This window comes from Ctenocephalides felis, unplaced genomic scaffold (assembly GCF_003426905.1).
Source record: "Ctenocephalides felis isolate EL2017-DRISC unplaced genomic scaffold, ASM342690v1 CF-g0.4_SCAFFOLD_00845, whole genome shotgun sequence".
NCBI classification, from domain to species: domain Eukaryota; kingdom Metazoa; phylum Arthropoda; class Insecta; order Siphonaptera; family Pulicidae; genus Ctenocephalides; species Ctenocephalides felis.
Window position 1 is genome coordinate 28,361,882 of NW_020536999.1, and position 21,762 is coordinate 28,383,643.

A 21,762-nucleotide genomic window follows, 5' to 3' on the forward strand; every position below is an offset into this window, starting at 1 on the left:
ATCTCACGGTATAATAGATAATAGTTAAATTATCTATGATATATAATAGCATAATATAATAGTATGATAATAGTTAAATTATCTATGATATATAATAGCATAATATAATAGTATGATAATAGTAAGATTATCATATCCCAAATTTAGTCTTATATTATAATAAGTTTTATATCATAATAAATAAGCGTAGGTATTAATAAAATTAATATCAAAATCAATTTATGTTATTAGCGGTTATAAATTATGTACTCAATAATTTCCTTATACCTATAATTGATTAGGTTTTCACAATATTATTGCCCAAAGTCAAATTGGACCTTTGTGCCCCGCCCTACCATATATTTAACTTCCCGTAGGACAAGTTTTAGTAATTGCAAAAAAAATCGAAAATGAAAGTTTTTATAAATCTTTACGTTTCAAAGGTTTCTGAACATTTTGGCATACCTTAGAAAAAATGGATGATGTGTGTGTGTGTGTGTGTGTGTGTATGTGTGTTTGGTGCGTGTGTGTGCGGAAAACAAATTTTCGTCGACGATTTCGGGAACACCGATCAACCGATTTAAATATTTCAAAAAACATTCGATTCATATTGATAAGGAGACGTGCTGATTAGGTTTTGGCGAAGGCAGGTCTAGCCGTTCCGAAGATATGGGGCAAAAAGTGCCAAAAACGGTAACTCAGTTTGTTTTAACTGATCAAATTTTCATAAAGGCAGGTCTAGCGGTTTCGGAGATCTAATGAAAAAAGTAAAATAAATGCCATTTGGCGGTCAAAAATGATCATTAGACATATGCACATCAAATTATCAGATATTTTATAGAGATTTTAACAATAAGTATAAATTTTGTTTGCATTCCTATGGGTTCAGTACCAATGTTTATCCGTTAGACGGCGACGCGGCGCTTACGCGCTTTTACATTTTGTCTCTATGCAGTTAAAGCAGTACGATTGCTTTGAAAAAAAGTTCAGAATTTCTAAAATATGTCAAAATAAAGAAAACATTTTTTTTTCAAAAAAAAAATTTTTTTTACAAAAAAAGTAATTTTTTGTCAAAGTCCTAGTTTCTCAAAAATCAAATTTTTTCGAAGTAATTTTTTTTCAAAAATGTTAATCGTTCTTAAAAAAATAATAATATTTGGTACGGGAAGTTCCAGCAATTTGCCTTAAGGCACGAAGCCATGCGCCCCACTAGTTTAACTTACTCTACTAAACACAGGGGCACAATACACTTGTAGATTTTACCACTTAACTGTGCAGTGACCATATTTTTAGAACTTAGGTCTTGGTATTGAATTCGAGAGATATGAATACACGTAACACTAACTTTCAATCAGAAACTACAAATCATCAAACGGCTAGAAATTATCAAATATTTACTTTTTTGTAAAAATTTAGTGTTTTTTTGTTAAAAATTTAAAAATATTTTAAATATATAATTCGATAAGTGTGAAATGAGCTTTGTGTTTGTATTTCCTACTAATTTTTATTAACCTAATTGTTTTTATAATTACCACCCGACAGTCCGGACTTTATGATAGTTCATCACAGTAGTCAGTCCCGAGCAAGATGTACTAAAGGACTTCTACTGTATTGCAATTTAGAAAAATACACCAAGATGAACCCAACACAGGTCAATAAATTGAATAATAAATAACTATCTCCTCTCCATCGAAGAATTCATATTTCATTTATCAAATGAGACATCCATTTTACGTATTACATGTCATGTAATCCTGTGATTACATAACGAAAGGATTTGTTATTAATTCATAATCCTTGCCAGCACGCGTGCCTGTACGTGAGCGATCCGAACGTGAGATATTTGCAAACGACCACGTTAGCCACGACTGATTCTAATGTAAAAAACACAAACTAGTGGTGTATTGTGAGTAAAAAAAAATCTGAAACTCACATATTAAAAGGATTTGTATTTAGATACAAACTAGTGGTACAGGGCATTGGGCTTTAAGGCTAATTGATGGAACTTTCCGTTTCATAATTAAACATACGAGGAGTAAAAATAATGAATAATGAACAGAAATTGACTATTACTTTAGGTATTACCAAATACAATATTATAAACTAGTTGAAAGTGGCATTTTGCTTCAGGGCAAGTTGCATGAACTTTCCGAAATGTACAATTATTGACTTGATCAACTGAAATTGGGATTTAGATATTTAGATGAAAATTTCAACTAAACATAACGTTTACCAATTGATATCTCACAAACACATTTAATAAATTATCTGTAATTATAATAAATATAGTGCACATACATGTGCTTGTATGTCCTAAAATTGAAGCACCTTATTCCAAGTATTTATATGACTCAATTAATTTTCGAAGGACTGTTTAGTGCCTAAACTTTATTGTCATATTAAATTTTATGGAAAATGTCGAAACATTCTTTCTTAGGAACTTAATAAATTATTTTGTGAAATATCAAGTATATGCTATAAGAAAATACTGGCACCAATACGTATATCATATGAGAGGTTTTGTTACACAACTTGAGAAGTTTTGTAGATTAATAATAGATTCAAGAAGAATCTATTTATATAATTATTAATGAACTTCTGTCTATAATGCACGAACATAAACTTGAGATAACAATATTTTTGCAAAAACTTTTTTGCTGGCTTTTAATTTAATGAAATTTGTTCAGCCGATTTTGAGAAAACGTTGACAAAACTAAAATTTTGAACTTATCCCATCACAAAACATATTTTTCAAACATTTCATATTTTTTCAAACTTTGATAAAATTAAAAATTGAACCACTAGGTCTGTGAAATTTCAGTATGTTTAGTACCAATATGTTTCAAACAGTTTTTGAATTTTTAAAATCGATTTAGGAATTGCGGCTTATAACGTGGACAATTTTTATTTCATTCTTCTGCTGATTACCAAAAAACAGATTGACCGATCATTATGCAATACCAATCAAAACGAGTTGCTTTTTAGTTACATTAAATGGCTTTTAAATTTCAGAAACCAAGCCGTTTACGAGAAAAAGTGGACGAAAGTTTATTCACTCGCTTCAAATACATCAGGCACACGTAGTTTTCCAAATTTGGTCTCTTTCGATTCAGAATGACTTGAAACGTCGGGAAACCATATAATTAGCAAATCTGATTTTTTGATAAAAACTAACTTTTCCTTCCGGAAGTTAATAATGTAACTTTCATAATTCGTAGTTTATAGACAGAATATAAGGGCTTATAACTAAAGCGAAGACGTTTATATATGTTTATAAGAGAACTAAATAAAATATAATCAAACCTATATTCTATACATATCTTATATTTTGTCATGTTTGTCTTTAGAGACCCTTATCTCATATTTCTAAGAGTTATATAAACTGAATAGCAAAGTTAAAGTTATTTATTTAAAATATATAAGGGAGCATTAGGATTTTTGACATTCAAAATGCAAAATGTTTGCTGAATTATTTTATTTGAATGCTCCGTTCTCTCAATACCTGCTATTTTTAGCATATTTTACTTTGTATTTCCGAAACGACTGGACCTGCCTTTGTGAAAAACTAACCAGCACGCCTACCCGTCAGTAACAATAGTTTTCTGAATCATCCAAATCGGTTGATTCGTGCTCTCAAAATAGTGAACGAAAAACTGGGTAACCGAACATACACAAATAGATACATACATACATACTGCATATACACAAATATATACATTTTTTCTAAAGTATGCTATAATATTAAGACACCTTTGGAACGAAGATATGCAAAAATCTTTACATTCAAATTATTGCGATTACTATAACTTACTTATAACCCTAAGAGAAAGAAATAAAAGTGAATTATTTTACCAGCTAACCATCACATCAATAATCACTCAGTATAAAAAAATCACCATGAATTACATCATTATATGTGTTAGTCTAGCGTAACTAATTTTAAAATTGAATCCATTACTTCCGCACGAATATTCAGTATCATAAATCACGATCAACCGTGTGCGTTTAAGTTGGATTATTACCGTAGTACTATCCAACTTTTCTTTTACCAGAAACGTAAATACGAAGTCTTTGGAAGTTTTAAGCCGTAAGTATTTATTGGACGGCGACAAACTCGCGTAGGTGCAGCATGGGGCGCAAAAAGCCGTGTAGTTTGTGCCTTTGATTCGCGAACTTTGGCTACTCGAACTTCCTGTATGTTTTGCAAGTATAGAAACAAGATTCATACTGCGACGACTCTCAAAATACTTGATAATACTTATACAAATAGAACACAAGAGATATAATATCTTTATATATATAAAGTTAGTGTCACGTTGTTTGGTCGCGATGGACGCCTAAAATACTGAACAGATTTTAAATTTGTTTTGCTCTCCGTGTACATATGATCCAACTTAATCTTAATTTATAGCCGAAATATTATATTTTTGGTAATTTCAATAATTTTTGACGAAGTAATCGTAGAATCAGTTTGATCTGTAATTATACCAATGATTTCCAAAGTGGTCCACAAGGCAACTTTCAAGGGGTTCACGGCAGTAAAAACAAAATTTGGAGGTTTGTTTTCATCAAAACATCCGATTCGCTAATTTTATGTTTTCTCGTTGTTTCAAGCCATTCTGAATCGAATGAGACCAAATTTGGAAAAAGTATATATATATGTGTGTGTGTGTGTATGAGAACAGATTTATTACGAGGACTATCGTTTGTCAGCTTTGGTACGATCGGCCGAGACGTTTCTTTATAAATCGCAGAAAAGTGAAAAATTTTTCGTCAACGTTTTAGCCCGAAATTTTGAACCGATTATGAAAATTCAAAAACCGTTCGAAAGATATTGATTGGGAATCGTACTTATTAGTTTTTGGTAAAGATCGGCCGGGCCGTTTTCTTGTAATAAAGTGTTAAAAATTTTTTTTCGTTGGTTTTTATTATTATTTTTTTGACGGTAGATACTATAAGTCTTCTAGATCATACTAAAATATTACGGCCATACGACAATTGGTTTAACTTTGAAAATTCGTCAAAGTTTGCAAAAATTGGTATCGTTTTTTTGGCATTTGTCAAAATTAGACCTTTCATCGACGTTTTCTCAAAAACGCCTGAACCGATTTCCGAAATTTAAAATTCATTTGATGTATTTCGATGAGGACTATCGTTTGTCAGTTCTGTGCGACGATCTGTGAAGCCGTTTCTTTGCAATTTGAAAAAAAGTGTTAAACTTTTCGTCCACATTTAAGCTCATTCTACCGAACCGATTTTAAAATATCAAAAACTGTTTGAAAAGATATTAGTTGGGAATGGTACTGATTAGTTTTAGGTGAAAATTTTTCAAGTAGTTGAATTTTAAAAATTAATCAAAGATTAAGAAAATGAGTAGTTTTTTTGACGTTTGTTAAAATTAAAGTTAGACGATTTACTTGGTATAAGGATAGAGCACTTGGTTTTAATGAACATATAGTAAACCATTAAAGTCCTATGGAAACTGGTTCAATTATAAAAACTGGTGATTTTTAAAAATTTGCTATTAGAAAATACAACGAGTCAAAGTGTTCGTTCGTTTTCAATCATATGTAATAAATCCACTCGGAATACTTCTAATCACTCATCAATTAAATTATTTTTTATTGATTAAGTCGATTAATTACACATATCGGGAAGTTCATGTAACTTGCCTCAAGGCTAAATACCAAACCAATTAGATATTAACTTTGTTCATTTAAGCTTTGGGTCCGTAATCGTAAATAACATTTCTGAGTAAAATATAATGACACAAACCCTTAGTTTTTAGGAATAAAGACTTTGTTCAATATGAATTTAAATTTTTCAAAATAAATAGAATTTGGGAGACCCCCTTTAGTAAAAAGCACTAAAGTTCGTTAGTCAGTTCCATCCTTAGTTGGTAAATTGACTCATGAATTTAAAATGGTAAAATACATGATAATAAAAAAATAGAGTTTTATAATAAAAAAAATAGAGTCAAAAAATAAAAAAATCAAAATAACATGAATTTTGCTAGTGCATTTCAGACTTCGAATCATGTTCAAATGAGGTAAACATTTGAAGTGAATATGAGCAAAATGCATGAGATATTATGTTATTTTTAGGCATTTATTTTTTACTTCACCTTTTGTTATTATAAAAGTATGAAGTATTTTGCAATTTATTATTTTAATTTTTTAGAATAAATACAAAATCAAAGCAAATGAAAAATACATATGTTTAACAAAAATTCAGATTTCATAAAACACATGTAATATTAACGCAAATTTAAATTATGACGATTATGACCATTTTCTCGTTTGAGAACCATTAACTGTTCAGAAACGTCTCCACTAAAGTGTAAGTAATGTTGAAATGAAATAAGTATAAGTACATCTTAATGTAAATAAATACTTAAAACTGTAAAACGGAATATGTTCTTAAGAAAAATCCATTAGCACAAAAGAGGTAAGTAATGGTGTGGATATCCATTTGTCAAAGGACCTTGCAGTTCTTCATGGAAGATTTTCTAGAATTCTGTGAGCTTAGAATCATCTTTCTTTTCATTTTCTTAATTAATAGTTGAGATTTATTTTCGTCTTAACTGTGATTGTACTTCTTCTAATAATTAACTTTCTGTAGACGAAATTTAAGTTTTTGCCTTATATTATTATAAGTTAAGTTTTCGCCTTATTATTATAAGTTAAAAAGTGCGACTTGCTTGCTGTGAATGTGAGCCAAAATTTTGCCTTACCTCTCGACGTTTGATAAAAAAAATCACAAATTTTTTGTCTATAAAAATTCTGAACCAATTTTGAAAATTCAAAAGCAGTTCGAAAGATATCAAAGTTGGAAATTGTGGTGATTAGTTTTTAGTATAGATCGGATCGTTCCTTCGTTAATTGTTCAAAAAAAATTTTACATAATTTTCCAACTTTAGTGTCAAAAGATTTAGTATAATATTGACATATGATTAGCAATTGAGATTTAATAACAAAAACAAAGTTCTCCTTCGGTATGATAAAAATAATTACATACTAAATTAATTTTCATAAAGTCTAGATAAGTTTTATATTATTGTCGTATATGAGAAAAATTCACTTTCCAGTTGGGGGTCAAATACATCGTGGAAAAATATTATTATCCACTCAAGTTTCTTACATAATTTTAATATAACGTTTGTCTTCCGTGCAAGATAAACAGACGCTTGAATTATTAACCCGAGCTTTTCAGGTGAAAATACTGAGCAATTTTTCAACTTTTTTATGCACTAGAGGTAATTGAAACACGAAACTGCTATTATTTTCACCCTTGTGTATTAAAAATTAACTAGCAATTGAAATAAAATTATTATTCTAAGACTGGGAATATTCTCTTCAAATCGATTTTTTGCACAAATCAGATTTCATGAAAGTAGCACACTGCTAGTATCGATGTCAAATATGAAATTCAAAATGTATAAAATTGAATTTCAGCTTCTTAGGATATCGAATAAGAGTATGCGTAATAAATGTTTATGGTACTTGCTCCTTTGCGTTGTATTCGAGCTTTTCTTGGCATCGGATATATTAATATCAAAATGCGTATTCCGAATACACCGCAATATATAATGCGATATTTTAATATCCGATGCCGTCCATCCATATGGAATATATATATATATATATATATATATATATATATATATATATATATATAAGGACAGTAGTATTAAACCTGATTTCATACATATTTTATAGAAAAATCACCCAACCGTGATCAGGATTATAAATTATTTCAAGCCGTTACCAAGCGGGTCATAACAAGTAATCGAAACAAGATGACGATGTCGTACTGAATTTAGAAGTAAATCTCATGATTTAATAATTTTTTGAAAAAATTTATATTTTCGCAAAAAATCCGATTTGCTATGTTTATGAATTCTGGACGTTTCAAGTCATTCTGAATCGTATGCGATCAAATTTAGAAAAAATATATGTGTGAATGTATGTGGGCGGATTTTTGACCTTTTGCCAACGTTGATTAGATTTTGACTAATTTAGGTCATTTATTAACTTCCCGAAGGAGAAGTTTATGTTTTCATCAAAAAATCCGATTCGCTAATTTTATGTTTTCTCGACGTTTCAAGCCATTCTGAATCGAATGAGACCAAATTTGGAAAAAGTATGTGTGTGTGTGTGTATGTGTGTGTGTGTGTGTGTATGTGAACAGATTTTTTGCCGTAAATCGACGTTTTCTCAAAAATGACTGGACCGATTTTAAAAATTTAAAAGCCATTCGATGTATCTCGATGAGGACTATCGTCTGAGTTTTGTGCGGCGATCGGCCGGGCCGTTTCGTTGTAAATTGCAGAAAAGTGAAAAAATTTTCGCCCACCTTTTAGCCCGCAATTCTAGATTCTGAAAATTCAAAAACCATTCGATAGATATTGGTTGGGAATCGTGCTGATTAGTTTTTGGTAAAGATCGGCCGAGCCGTTTTCTTGTAATAACGTTTTAAAAAAAAAAATTCGACGATTTTTATGATTTTTTTTTTGACGGTAGATACCATAGTTTTCTAGGTCATACTAAAATATTACGGCCCTACGACAACTCGTTTAGCTTTAAAAATTCGTCAAAGTTTGCAAAAATTGGTATAGTTTTTTTGACATTTGTTAAAATTAGACTTTTGATCGACGTTTTCTCAAAAGCGCCTGAACCGATTGCAGAAATTTAAAAGCCATTTGATGTATTTCGGTGAGGACTATCGTTTGTCAGTTTTGTGCGACGATCTGCCAAAGCCGTTTCTTTGCAATTTAAAAAAAAGTGTTAAACTTTTCGTCCATATTTAAGCTCATCCTACCGAACCGATTTTAAAAAATCAAAAACTGTTCGAAAGATATTAGTTGGGAATGGTACTGATTAATTTTAGGTGAAAATCTACCGAGCCGTTTTCTTGTAATTAACTGTTGAAAAAAAGTGTTAAATTTTCGTCCTTATTTAAGCTCATCCTACCGAACCGATTTTAAAAAATCAAAAACTGTTCAAAAGATATTAGTTGGGAATGGTACTGATTAATTTTAGGTGAAAATCTACCGAGCCGTTTTCTTGTAATTAACTGTTGAAAAAAAGTGTTAAATTTTCGTCCACATTTAAGCTCATCCTACCGAACCGATTTTAAAAAATCAAAAACTGTTCGAAAGATATTAGTTGGGAATGGTACTGATTAATTTTAGGTGAAAATCTTCCGAGCCGTTTTCTTGTAATGAACTGTTGAAAAAAAAATTTAAGCCGATTTTCATGGAACTTTTTTTTGGCGATATACATCATGGTCTTATAGAACTTACTGTAATATTACGGCATTACGACAAGTAGTTTAATTTTAAAAATTCGTCAAACTTTACTAAAATTATTATCGTTTTTTAAAGTAGGATTGATGAAGTATATTATTTACATTTTTTTTGATTAAGTCAATTATTTACACATATCGGGAAGTTCATGTAACTTGCCTCAAGGCTAAATACCAAACCAACTAGTTTATAATTTTGTTCAAACTTTGTACAACGATAGATTTCATAATCTGAAGTAACATACTAAAATATTATAAGCCTACGGTAAGCGGTTGAATTATGAAAAATCATGAAAGTCGAGAATTTTGTCGCGAACTCGAGCGTTTCTAAGAGAGTCCAATAATCAAGTGATCGATTTTAATGATTTTTGGACCCCTCCTTCCCCCTTGGTGATACGTGGTGATATTGAAATTTATCCCCCACCCCCTAAGCGGTGAGCGTTCCGCGCTGCTTCGTTAGTAGCTACTGATCACAGTTTACGTCCACACTTAAATAAAATACATTCTCGAAAAAAGAATTAAATAAAATGTGTTAAATAAATTGATTTAATTTATACAATTACAGATGATAAAATATGTTTAAATGAAATCAATTGAAATCGTTTTTAATAAAAGCGTAATATTTTCGAATTAAACATTTAAACTAATTTTTCCTAAATACCTGAATCTCAATTCTTATTGATTGTTCATTATGTATATGTATCAGAAAGTTATTGCAATTTGCTTTAAGGCATAATGCTACTCTTAACTAGTTTACAAAATCAATCACTAATTAAGATAAAGATCATATCACATGTAACATTTTATAATTTTTTTTTGAATGATCCATCATTTTATTACAGTTTTATTTAGTCAAACTCTCAGTTTATTACAATATTTTATTACAGTGCTTTTAATGTAAATTTTTAAATTTAGCATATATTGATATTTATGTTATTTTGTGTATAATCTGTTGTACATATACTAAATTACTTAATGAAGTTAAGTGAATAAATTTTGATGTCAGTCAAAAGAAATGCGGAACAAAAATTTTTTTCACAATGCATAGAAACCACAGACCGTATACATATGTTAAGATCTATGATAGAAACATAAGATTGAGCATTATTGATTATTTCTTAAATTCAGATTGACCAACATAATTGTTTAAAAACCGCATAGTGATAAATGTGCAAAAATTTTTAACACGTCTTGAAACGTCGAACAAGCGCCAAGAAAACAAATAATTTGCTAAATATATATTTTCGGTAAATTAATATTGAATTTACGAACAAAAATTCACCCTGTGAATTAATTTGTAAATTAATTTACATTTGTTGAGTGCTCCTTTTGACAGTTACCTAACCTCAAAATGATGAAAACGTCGAAAACAAAACCCGGCGCAAATGTTTATATGGTTGAAAAAATAGTGAAAAGACGCATTGTAAACGGTAAGACTCAATATCTAATAAAATGGGAAAACTATGCGAACAAATACAATAGTTGGGAGCCCAAAGAGAACTTATTGTGCCCCGAATTAATTAAGTCCTACGAAGAGGAACTGTCCAAAGCTGAAGACCAAAACAAGACTCCGGTAGAAATGTCGGATTCTAAAGCCCCCGGGCCTTCGAAGAGGGTGCCCGAGAAGGTTATAGGAGTTTCTAAATCCGGAGACACCTTGATGTATCTTTTAAAATGGAAAGATGTAGAAGAGGCTGATTTGGTCACCTCCGAACAAGCAAAGGTGAAAATTCCGCAATTGGTCATTCGGTTTTATGAAGCTAATCTTTCATGGAAAGAATGAGAAAGAGTTTGCTTATCTTATGTAATTTATCATTATAAAGGCTTGTTTTTGCCTTAATTTAACCTGTAAGGTTTCTTTGTTGAATAAAAATGATTGAATCATATTCTTGTTCTTATTTTTGTAAAGAAAATGAATATTGCTGAAATGGATAGTGTATGCAAAATATAGTAGTTTTTATTGAGATTATGAATGAGGTTTAAATCACGTGCGCTTCAAAGGGGGAGGGGGAGGATTGACAAAACATCATAACAAATCACCGAGGAGAGGAGGGGGGGTTTAGTAAGATATCATATGTATTTTTTTTAAAAAAATAACGTGGTGAGTTCACGTTTATCTATATATTTGTATAATCAATTATAATATTTCTTCGTATATATCTTATAGATAAAAATGAATCGCAAAATGTGTTGGTAAACGCATACCTCAACAACGCTTAAACCAATTTGGCCAATTTTTTTTTTAAAATGTTCGTTGAAGTCCAAGAATGGTTCTTACGGCGAGAAAAAATCGAATCATTGCCGACAAAACCTTAAAAATAGCGCTTTTCTTTTTCACATACAAATGTTTTCTAACTAAAACGTAGAATCAATTTGTTCTTTATTGCTATTGTACAAAGTTCATATTAAATTACAAGCACTCACTGTATACTCCTTCTAAACGATTATTCGGATTTTGATAAATCTTTCTGAAGTTTGTTGAGGAAATTTTCTAGGATGTATGTGATTATTAAGTACTGGCACTGGTAGAAATGAATGAAAAAACGACATGTCATTGTTTGCATTGAAAACAAATGAAAACTATCATCTGCCAAAAATTTCAATTCACTTATGAATTTACTTATGAATTTTGAATATGTATAATAAATTTATGAATATGAATAAGAAAAATGAAATGTCTACATTATTATTGCCAAAAGTAGCTGAGATGTGCCAGAAATTCAAATAATATAAAATACAGTATATGTATGGCAGATTGAATGATACACATATGAACAGGATATGACAAATTAATTCACTTAAAAATATGAAATTAAGTATTACTCAGGGCCGGTCCTAACTTTAATGCGATGCATGCGAAAAATACGAGCGCACGCCTTAGGGGGCGCTAACACAAGATTCGGATATTAAATTTTCAATATAGTTTTTTTTCATTATATAATTTCTTGCATCTTTCAATAATCTTTCCACAATATTTTTAAAATTCGTAAAAAAATTACTTTATAACAACAAATGGGAAAGTAAAGATGAATACATACAATTCGGCCCTCACGATATCGATTAGGAGAAGTTTAAGATGCAATTTTGGATATCATAAATAATAAAATATTAAATTAATTTAATCCAACATAAAATACCAGTATTATGTTATGGTTATAGTGGGAATTGAGACTCATCATTTTATTTAAAGCAGTTCTACATTTAAAATCGCACATATTATAAATGTATATGCATTTTGGCGTGAAGAGCTATTTAAAAACAATAATTATTATTTTTAGGTGAACGATAAATATTAGTATATTATATTAAAAAATTGTAGACGTGGGTACAGGACAACGGGTCCTGTCGGGTCGTCTAGTGTATATATATATATATATATATATATATATACAAATATGCATAATTTTTTATGACTCACCGAAACTCCCATAAAGTTCAATCTCCCCAATTGCATAAGAAACTCCTTAGCCATATCCTTACGAGTATAGTCGAATACACTTAATCCTAATTTGGCCCTGGTAACATTATCCTGTTCTTCGGCGGCCCAAGATTCCTCAGCCGCACGCAAGGCCAAGGCGATCGCCCAAACAGCGTCGTAGGCTTGAGGGGCATATCGCGAGGCAGGAGACCCGAGCTCTGATCGGAACTTTGCATTTGTCTGAAATAGTAGATTTTTTTTTATTATTTACATAATATTTACAACTATCTAGTTATGTTCATTTAGCAAATTTGATAATTTACTAAATTTATTTATTTAAAGTCAAATTTACTAAATTTATTTATTTAAGAACTACTCGGTAGTTGACTTTTAATTTGTTATAAATAATATTAAGAGTATTTCAACTATTATAGTATGAACTAAAAATTTTATTATAAATAATAAGAAATTAAAATATCACATGCACGTCTGGAATCAATATTGATTAATTCAAGTGGCGATTTTCTTTTCAATCAACGACGGTTAGTTTTGCGTTAGCAAGAATTTGGTTAATAGGTTTTCCTGGAAAATAAAATAAAACCAAAGAACATAGTTTTATCAAAATTTGGTGGAATGCGTATAATATTACTATATTATATTTACTTCATATAGAAGTATTTTATAGTTGAAATGCAAAGTGAAAACACAAAGAAAATATTGTGATGCTTAAAAATGAATGAGAACATTATATTATGATATTTCTGCGATACGGAGTAAATCATTTGTTATTTTAAATAAATATAAATATTTGTTGATAATAACTTAATAAATAAATAATTTAGTTCCTATATAATTTACATTTAATCAGCATATATGTTAAGACCTAAATTATTACAATTTGTGTATTTATTTTTTATTATACAATAATTTTTACACCTGAAAGGACAAGTAAAATTGTAATAAAACGTACTTTGGAACGTACCTTCAAAACGTACCTTTTTAATAGTTTATTTTAAAATCCTTGAATATTTAAGATATTTGATTTGGAGCTTGGTCTCCATAATTGAATACCGTATGTCCAAACTGACTTAATAATGGCTCTGGGCAAATAATTGTACCATATTGTAATCGATTACATTTGAAAGCTTGATCAATCTTTTCTAATCCACAAATAGTCATATTTGCGTGCTGAAGGTTTGAAAAGTTTGTCATTAACCGGTAAAGAAATCGAGCTTTATCACAGCCAATTTCAGAATCAGAGGTTAATACTCCTCTCATAATAAAGTTAGACAGTCATATTTTATATTTTTATAATATTCCAATATTCTTATAGATGATTCTACAATTACTCATAATTTAATTTTGAAGTATAACAAAGCCACTCTTAAGCCTATTTGGACAAGTGGTATTCAACTGTAAGGTTCATGGTTCCAAATTAAACGTCTTATTAAATAAAGTATTGAAAATTGAAAATAAAATATTGAAAGATGTCAAAATAAATTTTAAATCAAATTCCCAAAGTATGTTTTAATACAATGTTACTTGTTGTCTTTTTAGGATAAGTGTAAAAATTATTGTATTTGTTGTAACCCTCATTTTATAACGTTTTATTATTATAATGTGAACATATAACAGTCTCAAATATTCTTATAATACAAATATAATGATGATCAAATAAGTAAAAATGCTACTAAAATCTTTTCAGAAACATGCTATAAAATTATTATAACTTTGAATCTCATCTTAAAATATAACCTCAGATTCTTTTATCGCCTGACTTTTAAATTTACCATTGCTCGAATTTAAGAACAAACAAAGTCATTGAATTCGTTTTCTGAAGTTATAATAAATTCCGAGCGAAGGCATTTGACAAAATGAACACAATCAAATTGCTATGCGTTTAAAAGTTAGTCCGGATTAAGTTTGACAAAACAACCCTTATAAAAGCATTAAAAAGTTAAATGAGCAGATCTACATAAACCAAGAGCACCGCCCGGAATGAGAAAATGAGCAAGGGCTATTGTATTTTGGCTTTTTTCATTTGCATATTGACAAGGCCAAGAAAAGACTTCAGAAATTAGAAAGATAAGGTTTGTTTTAGAATAAAAATAAGATACACTTTCATTAGTTGAAATGAATTCAATGTAAATTCAGGTGCTTGTCACGTTATATAAATTCGTTTTCAAAATGCTCTCGTATTTTATTCTAGTTCTGCCGTTTTTGCACCAAAGTAAGTGCATCACAATGCTTTCAAAGCACCATTTGTGTTCATATGAAATTACATGACGTAGTTCCTTCGCCATAAAAATGGAACAAAGGTTGTTTTGCGAATACACAAACAAGAAAACAGCTTGTGCAATTTGCCTGTTAAAATAAATGGAATTTCGAGGTACAAAAATGTAATTCATTTAATTACTATCAAGTAATTCATTAACAAAACTGTGCATTTTTTTTTATTCAGACGTACTAGAATTGAAACCCAAACAGCACATATTTCAAGACTTTTTTGAATGAGGAACGGATGGAAAAATGATGAATATGAAAATCATAAAAATTAAAAAAAAAGTGTTCAAGTAATGAAGCAATTGTTATTATAATTAAGAAACATATATATATATATATATATATTATTTTTTAATAAGTAATTTGTGGCAAATTTGCTAATAATAATTATAAATGGTTTACTAATTCTGGTTATAGTTAGTCTGGTTATAAAATTTACTGATCATATTTTACTCTGACTTAGTGAAGTAGCTGAATGTACTGTTGTATAGTTTCCTATGTACAACAAAAAATTATATATTGCTCTGAAAGGAAATTTGTTATAAAAATGGTACAAATAATGTCTAATCAGTCGATATATTAATATTTGAATAAAATAAATATTGTTATACTCATTCGGTTGATTATAAAAATATTGATTTGCGTACTTAAAATTTATAAGTGGATTAAAAAAAAAGATTCTATATTTGTCTTGACAAAATATCAATTCTCTTTTCTAAATGTGTAATCTATAAATTAAAAAAGATTTACATTAATTATTGTTTGTATTGTAAAAAAGCATAATTATACATTACTGAAATGATAAAATAAAGTTTGAATTTTTTGTGATTATAATATAAAATATGGTATAAATTTGTTGTTATGACTATATTTATTAGTTATGAATTTTTTGTAAATGACTCAATGTTATGAATTGAAGAAAGTCCAACTTTTATAAAACATTAAATATGTAATATGTAATAATATTTGATAGATGGTGAAAAATATGTTGATTAAACATAATTCTCATCGACATGCTTCCACATAGATAAAAATATAGAAAAAAAACTAAAATATGTTCTTTATAATTTAATAGATTTATACGTTTTGTGTTCCAATTTGACTTTTCCAATGGAGATACAAACACACGATAAAAGAAAATATTACTTCACAAAAACCATGTTGGTGCAAAAATAAAAACAAATATCGAAAAAAGTAAACGAAAATAATCATTCGACCATTTTGAATCAAAGTATGAGGTACGACTCATTATCGTATAGGATGGATGGTTGTTAATGATTTTGTTTAATCAACATATGTTCAACTGAAAAACTACAGTCATATATATTTATATATATATATATATATATATATATAAACTAGAAGAAGAAGAGTTACATTGGGAGCCAAGATCTATAATAAGCTACCTGATGGATGGAGATGCAAAACAAGATTCATCTTTAAAAATATTGTTAAAAATTATTTACTAAATAATCCCTATTATTTTATAAATGAATTTTTAGAATAATTATGTATTGTAAATGACTTAAATTGTAACTATTGAATTTTAATAAAGTTCTATTCTATTCTATTCTATTCTATATATATATAATGTTGCAGCAATGCCCTCGAAACGCCATTTTCACTATCATGATTGAGATATACAACCTCAAGTCAAAATATAATATATTTGATAACTAGTGTTCCATAGTCTTATAATTACGCAATCGCTAGTTTATTATAATTATAAATATAGCAAAGCAGAAATTTCATATATTTGTGTTCTCATTCTGAAGCCATGAAGGTAAACGATCATATATCACTATAAATGCGTATATTGTTGGTGCAATTTGCAGTTTGAAATGAGTACCTAGTAAATTAATTTAACTCACCAATCCCGAATAAGATGTGGTACTGCCAACGATGCTGTTGTGAGATGAAACGATGATTAGTTTTTCAACGGCCGCCGCCAAATGGGAATCCGGACATTCGGTGGAATTGTTCCACCAAATCGTTTCGAGCGGACCCTGCAATAACCATGCGTAGTCCGCCCCGAACATGCCCAGCCGATAGGCCTGTTGCGGAAAAATTCAACATTAAGTTAAATTGGACTAATTGAGGTCTACAGTAACACGCTCATGAGGTTAGATTTATGTGAATAACAAATATTGGACAAAATGCACAATCGTGTTTGTTAAAATAATTGAGAAATTTTAATGGATTATTGTTATTATTTTGTAAAACATCCATCGCTTCTATAATAATTAACTGACTTTTTTATTTACGTACTATTCTAATCAAACAAAATAGCAATTATATTGTTTAACTGATCAAAACAATATTTAACATAACTAGATGCAATTATAATTTTGACTTAAAGCAAATTGCATAAACTTATAGTTATGACTAATGGACCAATTCTGCCGACAAATAGATTGTGGTCATACTAAATATATTAAAATTTTACGGTTCTACGCCATGTGATTTAATTAGAAAAAGCATCAAAATGTGAAAAAATATGAGTTAAAGCTTGGAGCCAAAATCGCTTCCAAAAATTTAAATTCAAAATTTGAATTTCGACAAAGTTTTGTCGAAAAATTTACTGAATAAATTCACAATTTCAAAAGCCAGCAAAAATCTGCTTTTTGTAATGGTTTTGTATTTGTGCATTATTCATAGAAATTGATTATTAATTATCTAAATAGATTTTTTATATCTGTGTAACCCGAAGAGCAGTCTACAAAACTTCTCTAGTTGTATTAAAAACGTTAACATTAATTTAAATGATTAAATAATATCAAGGACTACGCACATGATATATGCAATCCTGCTAGTATTTTCTCATAGTAATTATTTAGTATTTCACAAAATAATTTATTAAGTTTCTTCAAAAAAAATGTTTTTTAATTGAACTTAACAGGGCAATAAACTTAATGCACAAAACAGTCCTATGAAAAATGGTTGAAATATATAAATTAATTATAAATTTAGAATAATGGGCTGCAATTTTAAGAAATACAGGTATGTGGTTATGCCCTACAATTCGCAGATATTATAAATATGTTTGAGAGATATCAATTGGAAATCGCAATGTTTAGTTTTTAATAAAACCAAAAATTAATTTTAAAAAGAATTTAAACATCATAAGTTGCTAAATCTAATTTTGGTTGATTGGGCAATTATCACACTCATATGATAGATTATGCTACTTGCTTTAAGGCAAAGTTGCCACCTACATCTAGTCATAAATGTGTTTTAACACACATATAGCTTGAAAGCAATTATTCATAAAATCATGCACATCTTGATTCTCTGTTATTATAGTTAAGAGAAATTCTATTCCCTTTGTTAAACGATTTGAAAGACTTTTATATTCAATAAAATATCGGAAACACGTTTGGCTGCCGGCTATTCGCTTCCGTAATGATGCGGCGCGCCGTCTTCCAATATATTGTTAAGTGAAAATATAAGAATCTTCGAAAGCAATAAAGTGGATGATTCTACAAGATAATAAATACATCATGAAAAGAATTATTGATTTACAATTTATGTATATGCATTGGTTTGACAGTTTCATTTGCTACTCACCTCGCAGAAAATTTTGGGGGCTACGTTGTGCGAAAAGCTGCCGATAATTATTCTTGTATCCAAATCCTGAAACAAGATTGTTATTTATTGCGCTTGTAATAATAGATAAATTATAATCATAATTATAAATACAGGTAAATTCTATTATATATAGTATTTTATACATCAGTTAACTATTTATATAAAATATTTGTCGAATTATTTGTACATAGCGAGGTTTGAAGTCTGAACTGATTTTGAAAACTCAGGTAGCCGTTTGTCATAGGCTGTATTACGTCATTCAAATAAAGTAAAGGATGGTTTATTTTAAAGTACAGTTTACACAAAATTATTATCCATAGTGCATAAAAAGGAAGAAATATTCAATTGCTACTGAAAACATTGTTATTAGCTGAGTATATACAAATCACAAAATTACAATTGAATTTCTGACCTGCGATGAATTTCTAATAAAGATATATACATTTTTGTTCTGAATCTACAAATTTGTATATGTATTTTAATATAAACATGTATTTTATTCGCCAGTATAAGGGTAAATTTTAAAAAACACTTAACTCCACAGAACATATTCAGATTTTTCGCGCTGTAATGAACATAAATACAATTACACGGAGATATGAACTAAACGAATTTAAAAAAGTTCGAGTTTTTGTGTTCTTATACGTGAGGTCATGATGCAAAGTAACACACAAACACACACACACACATAATATATATATATATATATATTTATATATATATATATATATATATATATATATTGTGTAATGGTTAAGCTCACGGGTTCTGGACAACTTGAAATCATGCAGTAGCGATGCTCATTTTTACTTAAGTCAAAAAAATATTTTCACCATTGAAAATAACACATTTCGGGTACTGAGTTGGAGTTACTCAGTTCACGGGTATATATTAGGGTTTATCGGTTTTCAAACACCGGTTTTTTAGTGAAAAAAGTCGGTTTTCACTGTATAAATGGAAAACGACAAATATAGCCAAATATAAAAGATAGATGAAAGCGATTTGATTCTTGAAACCATATCGGTTCAATAGCATTTTATATCTTATCAGTATGAAATGGTTCCCAGAAAGATTTTGCATATATTAATTTAGATTTTTATACCAGTGTGTATATTAATTTAAATCAGTGTGACTTCTTATTGAATAAGTAACTTTCTCTACTCAATCTTAAAGAAGAATTTTAAATCCTAGAAGCCACAAATTGCAGAACAAAAAAATTAGAATTATTATATCAGGCTTTAAAAACAATTAAGCATAATTTGGTCGCAAGTATGAGAGTATTTTCCATTTCAGAAAATTTTGTGAGTAAGCAAAGGACACGTCTAAGTTGCTATTCGATATACGTTCTTAGTTTTTGAAATCATGTTTTATTAAAAAAAAAAAAAACAAATAGAATGTTTAAAATTAATTAAATAAAATTGCTCGGAACAGACAATACCCGAGTTTAGCTTAATTGTTTTTAAAACTGAAATTGATATTAACAAGTATGTATCAACATGTATCAAACATTTTTTTTTTAATTTAATGCATTTTTTTTATTTAAAAATGTATTATTTTCATTTATTCTAAAACTTTCTTTTCACTATCATAAAATTATATTCATTCTTATATGTAAAAATGGCGTATGTATAACGAATAATTATTTTCAAAGTTATTTAATCAAGATAAACTATTATTTTTTAGTTCTACTAATTAAAATTAAAATAATTTTGTTTACTATGTATAAAATTGAACAATAAATAAATTGAGTCAAATACTGCTCTAAATTACACTAAATTTGCGGATAAATTACAGAATATTCGAACAAAAATTTATTTTCCATATGAAATTCGAAAACCGGTTTTTAGTAAAATTAAAATTGGAAAACCGATTTTCTGAAATGTCGGTTTTTGTATAAACCTTAGTATATATATATATAGCATTTTTATTTAAATATTACCTTATGTTCATACCAATACTTTTGGGATAAATTGTAACTAATTTAATCACATTACAGATTGTAAAATAAAAGTACTTTTTGTATCATATAATTCCACGCAAGAGATAAAATTCTTAAGAGATTTTTTACAATATTTCTATCTATTCAAGCTTTCTAAAGAAAGAGAATAATTTTTAAGATTACAATCTAACAAAATTGAGTTTGTACAATTGAATTAAGCTGTCGTCTGAGAGAATTCGATGGTAAAGATTTACGCATAACATCAAAGACCGAGAATTACTTAGGAATTATGAATACGTTTTTTATGAACAATGAAATTAAATTCTATTCTTAAAATGTACCTTGATGAAAAATGTGCATTTTATGAATTCGTCCTGGCGATAGAATATTAATGTAATTTAATATGTATGTACGTTTATACGCAATCAAATTATTATAACATTGTATGCTAAAATTGCCTAAATTGAAATCCATTAATTAATTGCTGCTGGTCGTAATTTCATTTCAGTATATGCTCGTGTGAGTAATTACAGCAATTAAATTTAAATTCGGACGTATTGCTTAGTTATTGAATGACTGTTAAATGGGCATATATGTAATCATTAAATATAAGTGATTATAATTTTAATTCAATTTTATTTCATAAATCAAAATTCAAATAAGAATATGTATATTGTAAAAATACAAATTTAAATTTGGTAATATACATACGAGCGAAAAACTTGAAAGCTTCATACAATTTTAGATATAATGTATGTATGCTTTGTAGTATTTTTCAAAGAACATGAAAGATTTTTTAATAAAATTTTATATAAAAATTAAGCTCAATGTTAAAACTGTATTTATGAAAATTTCGAATAGTTTCCTTCATAAAATTAATAAAATTCTTCATGAAAATTAGAAAGTTATCAGTTTTAAAGCTAAATGGATTTTTTTTTAACAAATTTGAAACATAAAAATAAGATGTTTTCCGAGGGCATGAAAAATTGGTTAGGTGAGATTCATACACACTTTAATTCAATCAGTGAGATTTTTTATTTATGTTATGTAAGCACTATTGTGTATTAATTTAAAATTTTAATCTGATGAATTTAAATCAGACTATGAAAATAATACTATAGAAAAGCAAAAATTTAGTTTTAGAAATAACTATTGCAATTATTCGTAAATATTAGCATTCAAAAATTATTGAGAAAGCTCCTACATTGCATTTTTTTGTAATAAGTAATTATCATAGAATGTTAGTTAA

At 28.5% G+C, this 21,762-nt stretch overlaps 1 protein-coding gene across 1 annotated transcript in view; it reads right to left on the reverse strand.

Moving 5' to 3' along the window:
- LOC113372006 (gamma-aminobutyric acid type B receptor subunit 2) overlaps positions 1-21,762 on the reverse strand; it is a 215,224-nt gene that overhangs the window by 110,252 nt on the left and 83,210 nt on the right. Inside the window, exons 4-6 of the mRNA XM_026612382.1 lie at positions 18,554-18,619; positions 16,858-17,040; positions 12,704-12,943 (exon numbers count right to left, since the gene is read on the reverse strand). Coding sequence (XP_026468167.1) covers positions 12,704-12,943; positions 16,858-17,040; positions 18,554-18,619 — 489 coding nt within the window. The remainder of the gene's footprint in view (positions 1-12,703; positions 12,944-16,857; positions 17,041-18,553; positions 18,620-21,762) is intronic.